The 16,714-nt window shown below is 28.9% G+C and overlaps 2 protein-coding genes across 5 annotated transcripts in view; both read right to left on the bottom strand.

Moving 5' to 3' along the window:
- LOC113560708 (neuropeptide CCHamide-1 receptor-like) overlaps positions 1 to 16,714 on the bottom strand; it is a 143,785-nt gene that overhangs the window by 79,835 nt on the left and 47,236 nt on the right. The window lies entirely within an intron of this gene.
- Positions 559 to 1,736, bottom strand: LOC113560709. Its single transcript, XM_026966749.1, has 6 exons — positions 1,665 to 1,736; positions 1,543 to 1,600; positions 1,322 to 1,398; positions 1,166 to 1,260; positions 712 to 1,097; positions 559 to 635 (listed from the first exon to the last, which is right to left on the bottom strand). The coding sequence occupies exons 1-6, from the start codon at positions 1,734 to 1,736 to the stop codon at positions 559 to 561; spliced, it is 765 nt and encodes a 254-aa protein (XP_026822550.1).

Below are 16,714 nucleotides of genomic sequence, written 5' to 3'. Positions count from 1 at the left end.
GGACACGTATGTTACTAGTATAATTTTTTACATAATTTAGAGAATTATCCTATACAATACATCCGTATGAGTTAAATCTTTGTTAACATGAATGCATAAGACATTTACTAAACTCTAAATAAAATATAATTCACAGCCAAATTCACAGATTGTGTTTAAATGTAATAAGTACGTAATAAGAGTAATATGAATTATAGTTTATTGTATTCATTTTACTCAGCTTGCATCACTCGTTTTTGTGTATTCAATACAATCGTCTACTGCAATATGCAAAATATAAATTGAATAACATATAATAGGTCTTCTTTATTACAATAAAATAATCACAATTCATTATAATTCACAAAGGATTTTTTTTTTTGGCACAACTTTTAAAACAAACATCGATCCTTATAAGCATATCAATAATTTATTTTATTTCATTTACTAAAACACAATTTGAGCAAGAACCCAATAATGAATAAAATATTATTTATAATGTCAACACAATAAATTATTTAATCAAAATGTTTGAATAAATAATTTATTATAATTTGAACAAAATTCAATAATGTATTATTAATTATTGAGATTTGCCTGGATAATGATTTCTTCTCGATAACTTATTAGAATCATCCAAGAAAATAATAATAATACTGTAAAATAAAAATAATATGTCATTTTTTTCTGTTTTATAAATTTAAGAATACGGCTTTAAGAATCTTTACTCACGTAAATATAGTAATAAAATTAATATTGATACATGAATACATCCTTGGTTATTTTGTACTATAGGCGTTTCAATACATTTTTTAAGCACTAATTTTACTTCATTGCTTTCGATTTCAGACCGATTTTCATATTTTTCAAACATCAAAAATGGTAATGTTGCGTAATTCAAAATGCTAGTCGTAGTTGCAACTTGCTTTCTTTCGCTTTTTGTCTCACTTTTTACCCTATTGTCATACATTTGAGCTTTGTTAGTTTTTTCATATAGAGATCGTTTGTTGTTTTTCGAAGAATTTTGAAAAATTTTATTACATTCTCTCGGTTTTTCATGCCACGGATTGCTTAACAGCCATAGTACTTCTGGACATCTATTCTCAAGACAAATTGCCCTTTAAAAATAAACAATATTTTTAGTATAGTCATCATTTAAACGATAACTAAAAACGTTTTACTTAACTGTGAATCTATAAACGAAAAAATTACCAATTTTAGCCATATTATTATATAAATTGTCCACAAGACAGTTGCTGTGGAAATCGCGTACTGTGATTCCTATAGATTGCAGTGCGTTTATAACATTTTTATAAATAGTTGAAAACATTTAAACTTTTACTTTGTAAGCGCCATTAAATGATATTAACCAAATCACGATCATATAACCAACAAACAGGAACATAGTAATCCAGGCTACTATAATATTAACAAAATACTAAAGATAGAAATCATTATATTTAATTTATCATCAACATCAATAAATTTATTTATATATCTAGGTAAAATAAATTTGCAAATATATACCAATATTAATATAATAATAATAATAATATTTCGTACGTGGCGCTTCTGTGTCGACTGCCAATATGTTCACTAATAAAATACATATGGCCAGCGTCTGAAAACATTAAATTGTAGCCATTATTGAAGTAGTTATAATTTCTTGAAAATTGATTCCTCACGATAAATAGTGAACTCAATAAAATTGTGCCAGTTTGAAGTGTTAATATTCCGAATACATGTTTGAGATACATAATTTATTTTCTTTTTTTTTTTTTTATTAAATTTGTCGACTTTTTATTTGGATATGAAAGTAAACAACTATTTTTATATAATATGCTGTAATTGAATCATATTTAAAGTGGAATACACACAGTTTCAATAAATATAATATGAATAAAATATATTATAATTTAACATCAAGAATAAAACGTAACTTAGTGATCTGGCACAGAATATTTTAATATAAGTCGAAAAAATTTAATTGTATTGACAAATTAATCCATGGTGGTTACCATTGAAACATGCTCGTTCTTATTAAATTCTTCCTGAAAGTGACACTGTATAAATTTAAATAAATACCATCACAGCTACAATCATCCTTCAAATGACACATTGACTCTTATCTTTAACCATTTTAATTTATTGAAATTAGCTACGTAGTATTGATTAAAAAATAACATTTAACTTGACGTATAATCATGTACAGAGCACAGACGGTAGTACAATAATCCGTGTTTTAATAGATCTCATTACTTCTTAGCCAATAATTTTATTTAAAATAAATAACTTAATATTTTTAACTCAAGTACGTTTTTCGTTAATGCTGAATAAAACAAAATCATATAAATAAAATACATATTTAACTGTAAAGGTTATGTATACATATGTGTATTAGTAACTCCTTGAGTATCCCTAAAGACCTACATAGACCATAGTCACATTTCAATGTAATTCAATTTTATCGAATAATGGTATTATATATAACTATACAGTTTTATGTTTGGTATATTATTTACTTGTTCAAAGGACTTTATCGTTACTTATTCGGATTGCCATACATGTAACTATCTATTTATTTATTTTTTTATATATCTTATGATATTTTTTTATGTCAAATATAGTTCCAAGTTGTGTACGGTATATCTAATTTATTTTGAAAAGAATATTTTATCGAAAATTAGGTTAATGGAAATTACATTTCTTCTATTATTACCAGTCAAATACGTCTAAAAGTCTTCTATATCAAAGATGCAGTACCCATAGTTTTCAACATTTTACGATTATTACATACACGTTATCTCCAAACAAGCAAGAGTATTAGTTAGTTTGGAAAAATATTTAGAATTAATTATAGTATTTTTTTTTTTTTAACTATTGTTATTTTAGCTGCTGGAGTTGTAAGAAAAGATATATTAATCATTAAATGTTTTCATCGTGAGTATTATATCATAAATTCAATTTAGGATTGATGAAGTACACACATCGAATGTCTGCATTTTAATTTTTTAAATAAAAAAAAAGGTTAAATACAATTCGAAAAGAAAATATTACATATTTTGATACCTATTGACTATAATAAGAGGTATTGACAATTTCTAAATTTTGATAAGATTGAAAATTTAGCTTATCCTTAAAATACGTGTTAGAAAAAAAAAATGTTTAATGCTTATAATTTTTGCCTTAATACATACTTTAATATTATAAACCGTAATAATATGTATAAATGTGTGTAGAGATAATAATCCAACATATTATTATATGTTGTAATGAACTTGTGAACTAAGTTGTGTTAAGAATAATACAGAACAGTTTATCTTACGATCGTATGCCTTGATGTCTAAACAATGTTCAGACAGACAACTTGTGATGACGGGCGTTATGTGTCTAATAACTAAATTAAGTTTTTATGTAAAAGAGATATTATAATATGTGCTTACAATAAACTGACGACTAAACTAGACGAGCCACTCTCACTTTCTCTCTTGATTATTAGGGATGCCGCCAGCAAGTGCGCATTTTATTTCCGAGTCCGTTTAGTTTATTTATTATAATGGAATTATAGTGATGACACGCTCAGTAACATCATTAATACACTTTCTGATGAGAATTTTGGTAATGGCGTGCATATGTCTGTGTCTTTTAGAGCGTGAGAGTGTGTGTCTAGTTGCTGGTGTTATTCTATTCCTCGTATAGTCATATAATGATATGTTTACTATTCTGTATTTTTATTTTATTATATTGTTTTAAAATATTATTATACAACACAATTCGCGAAAAAATAGTAATAATAATTATTACTATTATTATATTCATGTATTTTATTTAGTAATACGTATAAATTAGTTGTATTAACAATAACAAACATTAATTTTATTTACGCCTATAGATGCTTCAAATTTGATACTAATGCGCAAAAATCATTATACAAACTTCAAAAATCCATCATTTCTCAAACCTCGATCACGTGGCAAATAAAAACTATGTTAGAACATTTATATTATAACACTAACTGAATTATCCGGCTTCGCTCGTGTGTTAAATAATCGATACGTATAAAAATTGTTTTTTTTTTTTTATTATAATTAAACTATTTAAAGTCTAGACATATAATACATAATAATTTCTATAATTTAACTTAATTCGTGATATTTATAAGTTATAACTGAATTGACAAATAAAATAAAATTGGAAATAATAAGAGTGATTTACTCGTGGAAGTATTTTTGAACAACTTTGTGCAAAATAATCGTTTAATTAATTAAATAACACACTAAAAACCCATAATCTTTAAATACAACCCAACCCTTCCGTGCAAGACAAAAAAAAAATACATTCTGGAGATTATTTAGAATAACTCTGTGAATAACAATTGAAAAAAAGTTAAATAGTGTCATCACAAAATTGAAACATAAAAAAGGCCTATTCTTCATTTACCTATGTATATAAGGACAATGCATAATATTCAAATAAGGTGGATTAAATATCAGATAAAACAATTACTAAACACACGAAACGCGATTTCGTTTCATTATAAAAACATACATGTATGTGTGTGGCCCTTCACGTTATTACCTTTACTTTCGTACAACAATTACCTTCTACGTACAGATTTGACAAAGGTACGATATAGAAAATACAAATTATATGTGTCCACGGCATGTTATCGTCAACGCGCAGTGTTAGTCTATATCAAGAATTAGTGAAGGTTGTGCAACGAATTTCAGACACACCAGTTAAACGACTCGGAAATCTGAGATAAAGTACGCATCCAATAGGCATACATAGTCTTTACCCGTAGTCTGTTTGAAATATATTGAGCAAATCGCTCGATCAAGGGAGAGAGAGTTTTCAGTTCGATTGCCGACTCGAAATTTTAAAAGTATTTTTTCGATATGTACTTATACGATATAATATTATCGGTAGTTACCGCAGTAAGTATTTCCAGCATAATTCAATGAAAAATATTTCGACGGTGGTCGCAATTGTTGACGTTATTAAAAACGCTCCCCGAGCTATGGCATTCTATAATAATACACACTATATATATATATATATATATACACGAGCATACCACGACAATTACTCGGTGCACTCGATGACTTGATTCTTAATATTATTCAACTCGTCAGCTGGTGCAATTCGTGACGTTTATACGTTTTTATTCACCTTTAATTGAGTGTGAACATCACAGTTAGTACAGATATAATATGTCTATGCAACTACTACATCACGCTGATATACCCGTGCATACATATAATCATATACCTAAACAAATTTATTATTATTGTAAGTGCACGAGCGGATACAAAGGTGAAATCCGCGCGGAAGTGAATTTCAATAAAAAATAGTACACCCTTTTAACGAAATGGAAACCTCGGCTGCGGCGCTGCCCGACCCATCCGAATACATATTATATATATATATATATGTGCGTATAAAATCGTATACCCACATAGGTGCATACATAGATATAAACATTATACTCATATTATTCAGGATCCACAATAAATTATATTATGTACTATTTCGAAATTATTCTTTCGGTAACAATACAATAATATATACCTTATAATACCCCGTGCGATTGAATTTAAAACGTATGCATACTTTGTGTTCGCGTTGTGTTCGTTGTAAAAGTTACGAGAGTATTTATTTATATATGCACACTGTGTACATATTTATGTGTGTAATATTATGTGCGATCGAGTTACCATTTATCACTGCGGTTCCGGTACACTAGACCGTATTTCGTCGGGTTTCGATTAAATTCAACTCGATCTGTACCCGCATTGTTACGATGGTATCCACCAATCGTTTCACATGTACCTTGAACGGTGTATGCGAACGCGTGCATATTATGCATTTGCGTCGTTCTCGTAATATATTTTATAATAATTATATACGATATGATAGCATATTATTATGTTGTTATACTAGCGTGGCGAGGCCACCGACCAGAGTCTGAGAACCGCAATAATAAGATATAACACTAGAGCGATCCAACCACGTTCAAAAAATATAAAAAATCCACACGGTCCGGGAATAAGGGGAACAGACATCCTCAGGAAGTTTTTTTTTAAATCCATTGGCGTCGATACCAAAATACAATCATATTACGATATCGTACCATTGTGAGTTGAAAATCGAAGCCTTTATTTTTAATAAATAAAATAAAAAGTAAAATATAACTATCCGACAGATGTGTGGATGTGTCGGTTGAGGATGGTGAGGGGGCGAGGTTAGGTTGCGTGACGGTCCTGAGATACGGATGCCTGTATGCTTTTTTTCATTTACGATATTTCACCACCCTACTTATTTTCTTTTAAAACTCCACCCCTCATTGGGGCTCATTCATCTCTTGATCGCACTCGGATTTATATACACGATGACATCTCACTCAAACACGGCATACACCACTGACGTGACATACCTACGTCTTATTATCGTTTGATTTAACTTTCTTTTTTTTTATGTATGCAAATCTCTGCATGGCAGTTGAAACTCTGAGCATAATATAGTTTTTGTTTGGATGAATAGTATATAATAAATCGTATTATTCTATATGAAATGTAAATCTTTTCCCTTGTCGTAAACCATTAGTGCGATTTCCAACGACACATTTATATAAATATAACGCATATATTATTACGTTAACAGCATTATTTTTTGACACTCAAAATTAGGTTAGGTTAGGTTAGGTAGCATGTATTCCGTCTTTTGTTTAGAGTGGTAGGTCCTTAAATTTATAAGGTAAGACGACAAAGTATACTTACGATCTATCTCTTCAGATATACACGTCGATAATTTTTTTTAAATATATCAACTCAAAACAACACGCGCCGATAATACATCAGGTGTCTGAACTTGTCTAATCGTTTTCCAATCATCAGTACTCGAGTAATTATTGAACTGGTGGTAGACCGTAAGGAAGGTCTTAGAGTTTTGTTTTCCAATCAACGCGAAATTATAATATTCAATTTAATATGATATAGTTAATAATAACCACAATGCATCGAATTGTAAATCAGGCGCGTAGCCAGTGATAGGAGGGGGGTGTCACAAGTGTAGTAACACCCCCTCAGTTGTGGTATACTCATATATTTATATATTTTTTTTATTAATAATAATATTATTTAAATTTGTTCTCATAAATCATTATCTATTCACTTGTAATGCATTTTTACAATAAAGTATGCGTACATTTATTATTAATTTTATGTTTATAATTTTGATTATATGGTTATACATATAGTTTTTGATTAACACCCCCCCCCCTCTTTGAAATTCCTAGATACGTGCCTATTATAAATGTTTGATCATATGTATTGATGTATTAATAAAGACAATCGAAAAGCAATAACATTTACATGCTAGAACGGTTCCACACGATTATGACATAAACTCGTAACCTTAGTATTGAAAATATTTTCTTGAGCGTTGAGCACACACTTTTATGAGCGCATCACGATTTTCTCGTTGTCAGGGAGTCGCAGTAATAATAATAATATTATTTGTTATGTTCGTTTGCCGTTTCTCGTTACGCACGAGCCGTTAAAGTCCGCACATTTCTGTAAAGACAATGTCATCAACCCCAAAAATTAATTAACAATCACACACATCCTCTATACCGTGTTCGCACTCAAAACGACCGGACGTGTATATACCTACTTGATATTATTGTACTGACTACTGTTGTATATAGATACAATACGAATAATATGCGAACATAACCCCAAATAGTGTTAGTTAAAGTATCCAGCAGCACGTACACCTGCCACGCACTGCTGAACTCGTAAACGGGTGTAATGTGACGTTTATATAGTTTAATTTATATGCGCTCTTGTAATATGATGTTATGCATATTAAGTATAATATATTAATAGGATCGTTGACGAGTGGTTTTTTTCCACGATTTACACGATTTACATGATGTGCAATATATTATTGTTTTCGACGCTTTTTATACGATTACGCTATAAATTACTACGGGGCTAAAATATTGTAAAAAATATAGTTACTCCGACCGTTTATGACGTTGCGTGGTTTTTATAAAATAGACGGCTTACGAAATCTTTAAATTGTATTTGACGTAGGTAAAATATCATATAATATACGAGTGAGAATTAAAATCATTGGTCATTAGCGAGTGTCTTCGACGATTCGCATTTTAGTGGTATTGAATAAGTATGTATTGAGTTTTAAGTATCTCCGTTCCACCGTGTAATGTTTTTCTATAAAACACAATAATTGATGATTGCAATTTAATAATAATACTGGATATTAATCAATATACATTGTTTGTTTAAAAACTCTAAGAAAAGTTGTTTATTTGTTTAAACATTTAATTAAATTTTTCAAATTTCAAAATAAAACCATCATCGGAGTTGGTTGTTGATTTATTATTACTTGATTAAAATCATAGCTTAAATATTATTCAATATATATATATATATTAATAGCTGCTTGATTACAAACTATAGTAGACAGACAATTAAAAAATACAATATATTACAAAACATATTACAGTAAACATTATAGTGATTATATTTTACATCAGGTATGGTTATATTTATCGTTTATTATTTTTATATTTTTATTCACCGTCATTATAAGTTATAAGATTTGTTTGGAAATAACAATAAAACAGGTTTGATTAAATTTAAGCCATAATTAATTTTTTAGATACCTATCAAGCATTACAGCACAAAATATATAAGGTGGACCAGGGGAATAGGGATAAAATTTGACGGGTTTTTCTAAACGTTACTGGTGAATATGAAGATCTACTCGTAGATAAGCTCATTTGATCTGCTAGAAAATGCCATTCAATTATCACTATGGCAGAAGAAAGCGTCAATTACCGCGTATTTGTGATAGACACATTTTTGAAAAACAATGAATCGGTAGTTAAGGTGCAACGTGCATTCAAACTTCAACTCATGGCTTCAATTTATATTTTCAAATGTTCACATTTGTTTAGTTCTTTCCTTGTCTGAAAATATATTGATACATTTTTTAATTCTCGGTTGAAAAGCTTTAAAATTTACAATTATGTCCCGTAAAACACTTGTCAATACATTTTTAACAAGTTTAAGTATTTGAAAATATGGACCTTAAGTGGTTGGGTGATTAAAAATTCTAAATTTAGAAATATTAAAGGAAAAACGTAGTTGAATTATTATTAGTGTATCGCTCTTTATACTATTTTAAATTATTGTAATACATCAATAAGCATTAGAATAAATCTACTTATTGAATAAAATAAGGTTATGACGTACTCATATCAGTCAATAAGAAATTATAGTCACATAACGTAAACAATATGCAATTGTTTGTAATGCATTATAAATATATTTCGTTTAATAAAGACATTTTTAAAAAACATCTTATACATTCTTAATTCAGACAACGGTGAATGTATGTTTACATAAAATATGCTCTTGAATTTGAATTTCAAATTTCCCTTGATAAATATATTTAGTATTTAGGTCTTAATGTGTATAAGTACTTACATCAGTAAAATACACATTATGAAAGTATTTATATACTATTTGATGCTTGCGAAAGAAAGGTGACATTTATACAGTTGCACGTCACAACGCTTCATTAAATTATGATAATTTATTGATTATTTAAAATAGAACATAGTTATTGAAAAAAAATACTATTATTAAATAAACGTGAATATTACATTATACATAGAAAAAATGAAAAATGAAAAGATGTTTGAAATTTTGTATGGGTTTAAAGAAAAACAATCTTTAAACGAAGAACCTGCAGCAACTATTGAGCTCGTTGAGGCCTAAGGATCACAAATGGGTGCCGATTTTTAGGCAATGTGAATATGTAAATCAATTACAATAAAACTTCTTCCTAATGGATACCTATCAATAGAGGACGATTTTTTTTAGAAACGGGAAAATGTTTACTACTTTTCAATCGAAAAACTTCCATGGACACATATTTTAATCTTAATTTAAATATAATGATAAAACGACGACAAAAAAAATGCTAATACACTCGTATAACGATAACGAATATGTTCACAAATTGAATTGAATTATATTTATGTAAAGTATACATTTTTCATATATATATATTTATTTAAATATATACTATAAAAAACATTAAAATTATTATATCGTTAAAACATTAAATACCATATATTATAATTTAACTTAACCTTGTGCAAGTTTTTTTTCTTTTATACATTTACCCTTTTAAGGATTTAAAAAATGTACATATTCTTATTAGATGATGAAATTTGAAAGTGCCCGCTATTTAAAGGTTACACTGTACCTTAATACAACTTGTAAATACATCGATTTATGGTTATCCTGTGATGCGAATGTGGGTATTTATATTTTTAAATATTTGTGACATGTACCTAAATTCCACTGATATATTTTTGAACATACAAAACAAATATGAACTTTACAACTACTAATAATTAATTCTCCCTAAAAACAGTCTCATCTCGAGACAAATTCCTTGTAACCCACCAAGAAAACGCCCGCAGAGGAACTGTTAAAATTCCTAAAATTCAAGCAATGGGTGAATTCCTCTTCTCTTTGTCCCGAATAACATTTTTGCATTATACCAAATTGTACTCCTTGTAGGTTACCTATACTACTCATGCGTGTTATATACAAACGGTAATCATACTATATTTCTATTAATAACAATAAAAAAAATTACCCCTTCGTAGATCTGCGCATGCAACGAGTGCTGTTCATTTTATTATCATTATTACACGACTGTTCAATTATATTTACCTTTAATTGACATATCTCGCTCGCACTGCGTTTTTATTTTTATTTTTTTTTATCGCGTCTATCCCAGTTTTCCTGTGAACACACGTCCGTCGCGCTGGTTGCGTAACAAACTAATACACGTATACGCACACATATTGAAATGTTCTGAATACGTATTAACCATATTAAGCCCATAGCTCCTGTGATATTGTTCGAATGACATAACGTTAATGCGTAATCTGTTTTAGATAGTTTGGTCTATGATTCCGTTTCAAAACACTCTACATTATCCTATAGTTATTGTTGTCATCGCATAATACATTGTACTTAATCATATCGTATTATACTTCGTAAATACATGTTTTCACTGCAATACCTAATTCTATCTAACAATTAGTATGTAGATCCATTTATTACCGCCAGCTATTTCCGAGCTTCAACGTTCTATTAATAAACATCATAATTGTTATTGTTAAAATAATATACATATTCTTAATGTGCAAATGTTATTTTAAACATTATATTGTTTTAATGTTTATTTAATTATGTAATTTTATTTCATAAAAACTTTAATTATTATCAAACGAGTTTATTTAAAAAATATATATAAAGTATTAAATACCTAAGGGTTGTATGGAAATTTAAATTAACAAATAATAAGAGCTATAATGTAAACAAATTATAGAAATAAAATATTATACGGTTTTTTAATAGCAGTACCTATTGATTTTTGAAGCATTTTTTTTTTGTTTTGTATCGCATTACATAATATAATATCACATCACAATATTCTGAAGTAGGAGAACCAGCAAGATATTTATTGCCTTTTTTCGACACTTTTCTAGCTCATAATGAGCCTTGCCGCCAAAAATAAAAATAGCACACGAACCTCATTTAAAATAATACAATTATGTAAATCAACTTCCGGAATTATGCAATAGAAGGTTTTCAACACTTTTATGTATGTATGTTTTCATAAAAAATAAATTTTTTTTATATCACACATAATACTATTATATATTTAATTTATGCATAAATCGTATATTTTTTTAAAAATAATATAAGTGATGAAAATTTATATAAAGGATTACAGAATAATATATCCTTAGAAAAGTCTATAGTAAAATTACCGATTAGAGATTTAATTTTCATAGTACACATATTGTATTTTTTAAATTGTATAATTTGAATTTTAGGGAAAAACTATTATATTTTTTTCTAGTAACGTTTTCTTGAAATTGTGTTTTTTTAAGACTATTCGATTAATGAAAGTATGCGGTATAATGTCTTTGAAAATACTACAAGTGTCAGACACATTATTTGAAATATATTATTAATGTTGCCAATAACCTGTGAAGTACTTAGAGCTGATACGTACAAGTAACTTCTGCTTTTGAAAAATCAAATTATTATAGCACATAGTAAAATATTTGGAGGATGAAGGTTTAATCTGATAATTATTGTATTCACAACAAACCCTAAGCTATGTGTAATAATGTAAACTATTAATTTACAAATCAATTTTATGTTTTCGTTTAGGAATATTATCAGCCGGAAAAATATCATATAGATATTATAATATAATATTAACACGGTGATTATGTACATATATTAAGTCTATTCACGAGTATGAATTTGTATAGCACCATGAATATAAGATTTTTCTACTTGATTTATGATAAAATTATATTGTTGTGGACTTTTGGTCTATAAAATATTTTTAAATAGAAAAAATATTGATATATCATAAAAACATTTGATATTTAATGCATGAACATGGTTTTTCTACTTATCTACTACCTATCGTTATATTATACACATAAACTGTATAAATTTATAATTTATTTCCAAAGGGTTAAACATGAGTTTTGAATAAATATACCTATTTATGTTTGGTTTTGTTAAAGGAAAAATTACATTTGTTGGTGGACATCGTATTATTTCTACCAATAATATATTAATGAAACAAAACACGTTTTTGACTGCAAGTCCGGGATTTGATTTTTAGTCTTTTCATTACTTGTTTTTTAATCATGATTAACATCGAAACGGTAGAAATGAAAAAAATTTTTATTTTACATCATAAATTAAGTACCAGTAAAATATTTTAGCGACTTGTAAAATAAAAAAAAAAATGTGGCAGCTGCTGATGACACAAAAAAAACCACGTAAAATAGGCCAAAATCCAGACGAAAGTGTGATTTAGGTTTGACGGGTTTAAATTTTGAAAACAAATTAAAAACGTTAACAGCTTAACTGATGCTTAATTTGCAATGTTCCAAAATCTAAATACGTACTAGAAGAAATGTAATATATATATATTTTTATTTAATTAACCTATTATATAGTATATTTAATTAAATAATTCAAATAAAGAATATTATCTAACTATAACACCACAACGACTAATAATTGAAATCCGCTTTCAAAATTTAATTCTGACTATCCCGAGTCTCTCAATTTCGTCTAGATTTTGTCGTTTAACTGACTGTTATATATAGTCAATTATAGTATTTGTACATCATGTACCGACACGTACGTGTCGTCTTGTCTTACTAAAGAAAAACAATTATGTCTTCGCGAGCGGTTATAATGTTGGACGCTCAAGTATAATAATAATAATAATAATATGGCACCAGACGCAATATGATTCAATACGTTCTCGACAGAACGACTGGTACGTGTTAAACAATAATCTTCCGTCGATATATATGTATAATATAGTAATAACCTTTGGACGAGAGAGTAGACGCGAAGTCGACAACTATCGGGACTGATAACAAAACCACATAATAATATAGGTACCCATTAATAATAAAATAAAATACATTAAACAATATAACCAGTAGGACAATTTCAGCAGACGGTACGTGTAAAGCGGTTATTATACTTATTAGATACCGAACACGTTCGATGGATTACGCACATAATATTAATTTCAAACATTTAATAACGCGGCGTCGTGGACGTCACCTCGTCGGTAATCGATGTATTAACCAAACAAATTTCAAGATAATAATATTATGCATCGTGAGATTATCGCTGTGCAATTATGCACTTAATGTTCTATATATTATACATAATAATACGTACTATAATATGTAATGGCGCATATAAATATAACCTATTCGTATATATATATATATATATAGCTATTACGGTGAAGTCCCGCAGGACATATAATATATTTATCGTCAGGATGTATCTTTAGGTAAATATATGCATAATGGATAATAATATATGTGTGTAAAAGCCATTTGAAGTTTTTGTCGTGTACAAATTAGGGAGACAGGACTAATTGGATCCGCGGGACAAGAATAATTATCGAAAATCATTAATGGAATTTCGGCATTCCTCTTTAATCATCAATACGAACATTATAGTGGATACCACAGCTATAATATATTTGTGTGTGTGTACTTTTTTATTTCAAAAATTCCATAACACTCTGTACACATGTGGTACAATGAGTATAAGTGATTATTATCTATACAAGTATTAATTTATTTTATGAATAACAATACAATTTTTTTTTGTTAGTTGAGTTTATAAGTAGTAACAGTGCGACGAATTCAAAATATTACCGCAAGATATCCAGTTAGTGAGACCAGTAAATATAAGCTTAACGGTTTATTTAATATTTTTACTTGTACAGGTAGGCAATAGCTATTCAATTGATCAATAACGTGAATTTTCCATTGTTATTGTTCGTAAAAAACTATATTTATTTATATTACACATTTTGTTATTTAACCATATGATGACAAAAACCTAATTTAAAATAATATACATTTTTTTCTCAATTCGTATAAATAAATATTGAACTAAACTGTATTTTAATTTTGTTTGAATAAAATTTAAATAATTATTTATCATTGTTATTATTGATGCAGATTTTAGTGAATTCTGAGCGCATGTTATTGGTTTTATATAATAATCAGTTCTCAATTATTATAAAACCCCATAATCTATCCAATGTTGTATTTTTCATCAATACATCCATTCTTAGCCTTATTTGTATTGGTATACATATTATAATGCATTTACACAGTGCATACCCCGAGAAAATAATACTCATTTTAAATTTACACTTTATGAATATTATTATTCTAGTATTAAGACTTGATGTCAAGAAAATACTATGAAAAATAAATGGATGAATACTTGATTTCCTTATTTCTAATGTCATAGCCAACATGACTAATGGAAATAATTTTAATATAAAAAATGTCAGTTGGGTATAAATGCATCTTGTACCTAACTATTATGATTTATCATTTATCATACAAATATCGCTACAAGTAAGTTTAAGAAAAAAAATGTTGTATCAAGGTCAAGTAAGAGCAGTTTTGAGAAAAAAAAAGTGAGTATTCATAATTCTCAGTCAGCATAAATAACTATTAAGTGTTCAATCCATTAGTATATGCCATCAAAAAACACGCGGTAGGATATTAAACAGGATCAATTAATATTAAATAATTAATGCAAGATTGGATTGTTTTAACCGACTTTACGATTGAACGCGATTTTGATAAATGGCTATTGAGTGTTTTGGTCATAAAATAGTACTGACATATACGAACGAATGATATTTATGAAATTTATGAATACGAAAAATATTACGAAATGATAGTGTTTAATAATAATAAAAACCACACAAACAAACAAATACATAGGTAATCAATAACCTTGTTATACGGTAATATAAAACTGAAATCGCTATTATTCTATGCGGACGAGTACAATATTATTATGTGGTATACTTATCAGATATGATTATATACACTGACTAAGTAAAACCACACGAAACGGCATACTTCGGCGTTTAACAATAGCCGGTAGACGTATAATAATAATCAAAGCAAAAAGTAAAACAACAACGATAATAATACAAACCACGTGATCGTTACACGGCATGTGTGAAATGCGGTGCGGCGATGACGAAGCTTTATTAAGAATAAAGACGTTCCTCGTTTAAACGGCACTGTGTTCGTCAACTCGACGGATCGGACGAACGCGTCAGATAATATATTATGTACTCTCGGCTGACTCGATTAACTGCGTAACACACGAGGTCCTCAGAGTCAGTGGCAGCACGCGCGCGGAAAGCACCAAGTTCCCGTTAAATCGCTCTAAAAAAAAAAAGTCGTCTTCAATCATACGACGACGGTAATAATGACAATATCGTTGTAGTGTAGTTGGCGCGATGAAAATCGATCTCGATCGGCGGTCGACCGCTCGGGGTGTACGCGTTTTAATTTAACCGCTTAGGCCTCGTTATTACACACGCCGGACGATTCGTTTTGATCGATCGGCCCGAGTCGGCCGCTGTGAATCAATCGTCTATAATACCTCGCGTACACCTACCTATATGTGCACGTGATTACGGTAAATTTATTTTACAAATTATCGGGACTTGAATTATTATACGGAGCCTCGAACGATCCGATGTCTATTATAATATTTATTGTACTGCAGCTGCGGTCGTGATGATTATAGTAATATATCGTAATAAATGTACAATGATATAAACGTCGTGTTCGTTTACTTAGCCTAACCGTCACGCACGTGTCGTTTACGATATCGTTATACCTGTTTATTATTATTATACGAAATCGTTACTATCAATTATTGCGATCAAATTGTTCTCCGTCAAATCGGTTTTCTGTCGGTTTCGATAATTTAAATGGTCCCGCGATCATATCTCATTTGATTGATACGTACCTACCGATCGATCGCATGCACTCCGTGACGACTGTGCTATGCGCCTTGGAATGCCGATCGAGGTTTTTGACAAATCTTTTTTCTCTCCGTCAATGAAACTTATTTTACTTATCTTCATCGTCGACAAGTCAATATTGTAGACAACTGCACATTATGGCATTACTGTACATATTTCTATTTGGTCGGTGGGTCGTTAATTCGTTATCGAACTTTATTTTTAATTTGCATAGGCGAATATTTGACTATTATAG

This window comes from Rhopalosiphum maidis, chromosome 4 (assembly GCF_003676215.2).
Source record: "Rhopalosiphum maidis isolate BTI-1 chromosome 4, ASM367621v3, whole genome shotgun sequence".
In the NCBI taxonomy this organism is placed as follows: domain Eukaryota; kingdom Metazoa; phylum Arthropoda; class Insecta; order Hemiptera; family Aphididae; genus Rhopalosiphum; species Rhopalosiphum maidis.
Note: the sequence above shows the minus strand (reverse complement) of the source record. Positions and strands in the feature narration are given on the sequence as shown.